At 48.3% G+C, this 1699-nt stretch overlaps 1 protein-coding gene across 2 annotated transcripts in view; it reads left to right on the forward strand.

Annotated features, from left to right (window-relative positions):
- The window catches only part of ADARB1 (adenosine deaminase RNA specific B1), a 42530-nt gene that overhangs the window by 5940 nt on the left and 34891 nt on the right, over positions 1-1699 (forward strand). The window contains exon 2 of one of the 2 annotated variants that reach the window (XM_027904028.1): positions 906-1623. In XM_027904028.1, coding sequence (XP_027759829.1) covers positions 906-1623 — 718 coding nt within the window. The remainder of the gene's footprint in view (positions 1-905; positions 1624-1699) is intronic. The other variant, XM_027904027.1, reaches the window with a different exon arrangement.

Genomic DNA, 1699 nt, shown 5'->3' on the forward strand with positions numbered 1-1699 from the left:
CATTGGAACAGCCTACCCAGAGAGGTGGTGGATTCACCATCCCTGGAGGTTTTTAAGCAGAGATTGGATGTGGCCCTTAGTGCCATGATATAGTAATTGGAGTTGGATCAGGGGTTGGACTTGATGATCTTGGAGGTCTTTTCCAACCCAATCTATTCTATGATTCTATGATTCTATGATTCTATGGTGGCACAGCAGGCAGCTGTAGTTCCTGAGCAAATTGGGGTGAGGGGAAATGAACGTTTCTGAAAGGCTTAAAAAAATAATTGATTTAGGAAAATATGGAATAGTTAAAGAGAAAAAAAAAGCATTTGAACACTCTTCAGTCTTGGTAATTTACCAAAGAGCTGCCTATTTTTTCATTGCTCAGGTTTTATTTATGTAGTTTTTCAATTTGAGCAACTAATAATCCCCGAGGCAAAAGAAGTAACATGACTAAAATAATAATAAAATAGAATTAAATACCTGTCTCTGAATTCTGGTCTTAAGCATCCATTTTTATTTTATTCATGGTAGTTGTTTGTTTTATGGATATACTCTACTATAGCTTATATTTCTGATTGAAAGCATTTTTCAGGCTAAATGTAATTTATAAGTAGAAGTTTTGTTCCAACATAATTTAAATGAAAAAACCAGAAGCTGTTGTGGGTTTTTGCTATGTGACTGTACCAGATGTGTAGCGTGAAGATCACTGAGTGTGTTATTTCTTGAATCATTGAGATTGCATTACATTACCATCATTATTATCATTATTATTATTATCTATGGTTGTACTGCCAAAATATTTAACCTGTGAGCACACATCACTTAACCAGTTACAAAGAGAGATAAAGGAATCTATAAATTTTGCATTTACAAGATCCTGCACCGAAGGCATTGTAAGTTACTCTTTCTGGGCACCGCAGGTTCGAGCAGCACCGACATTAAAGAAAACCGCAACGTGGACAACGTTCCCCCCAAAGACAGCGGTGGGACAGGGGCCGGGGAGGGGACACAGCTCTCCAACGGCGGCAGCAGCAGCAGCAGGAAGAGGCCTCTGGAGGAGGGCAACAACGGCCATTCCAAATTTCGCCCCAAGAAGAGGAAGAAAACGCCCGGCCCCGTCCTGCCCAAGAACGCCCTGATGCAACTTAACGAGATCAAACCCGGCTTACAGTACAAACTGCTCTCCCAGACGGGGCCGGTCCACGCCCCCATGTTCGTGATGGCCGTGGAAGTCAACGGGCAGGTGTTCGAGGGCTCTGGCCCCACGAAAAAGAAGGCCAAGCTCCACGCCGCTGAGAAGGCTCTGCGGTCCTTCGTCCAGTTCCCCAACGCCTCGGAGGCCCACCTGGCCATGGGCAGGACTCTGTCGGTCAACACGGACTTCACGTCCGACCAGGCGGACTTCCCCGACACCCTCTTCAACGGGTTCGAGACGCCGGTCCCTTCCGACGCGTCCTTTTACCTCGGCTCCAACGGGGACGGCTCCTTCAGCTCCGGCGGGGAGTACGGTTTGCCGTCGGCTGCCGTGGCCAGCAGCCTCTCCCAGTCGCCTCTGCCCCCGCCGTCCCCCTACCCCACCGCCAGCGGGAAGAACCCTGTCATGATCCTCAACGAGCTGCGGCCGGGGCTCAAGTACGAGTTCCTCTCGGAGAGCGGGGAGAGCCACGCCAAAAACTTCGTCATGGCTGTGGCCGTGGACGGTCAGACTTTCGAG

Source organism: Empidonax traillii, unplaced genomic scaffold (assembly GCF_003031625.1).
Source record: "Empidonax traillii isolate 1590-97213 ecotype Southwest subspecies unplaced genomic scaffold, ASM303162v1 scaffold1004:size452305, whole genome shotgun sequence".
Lineage (NCBI taxonomy): Eukaryota > Metazoa > Chordata > Aves > Passeriformes > Tyrannidae > Empidonax > Empidonax traillii.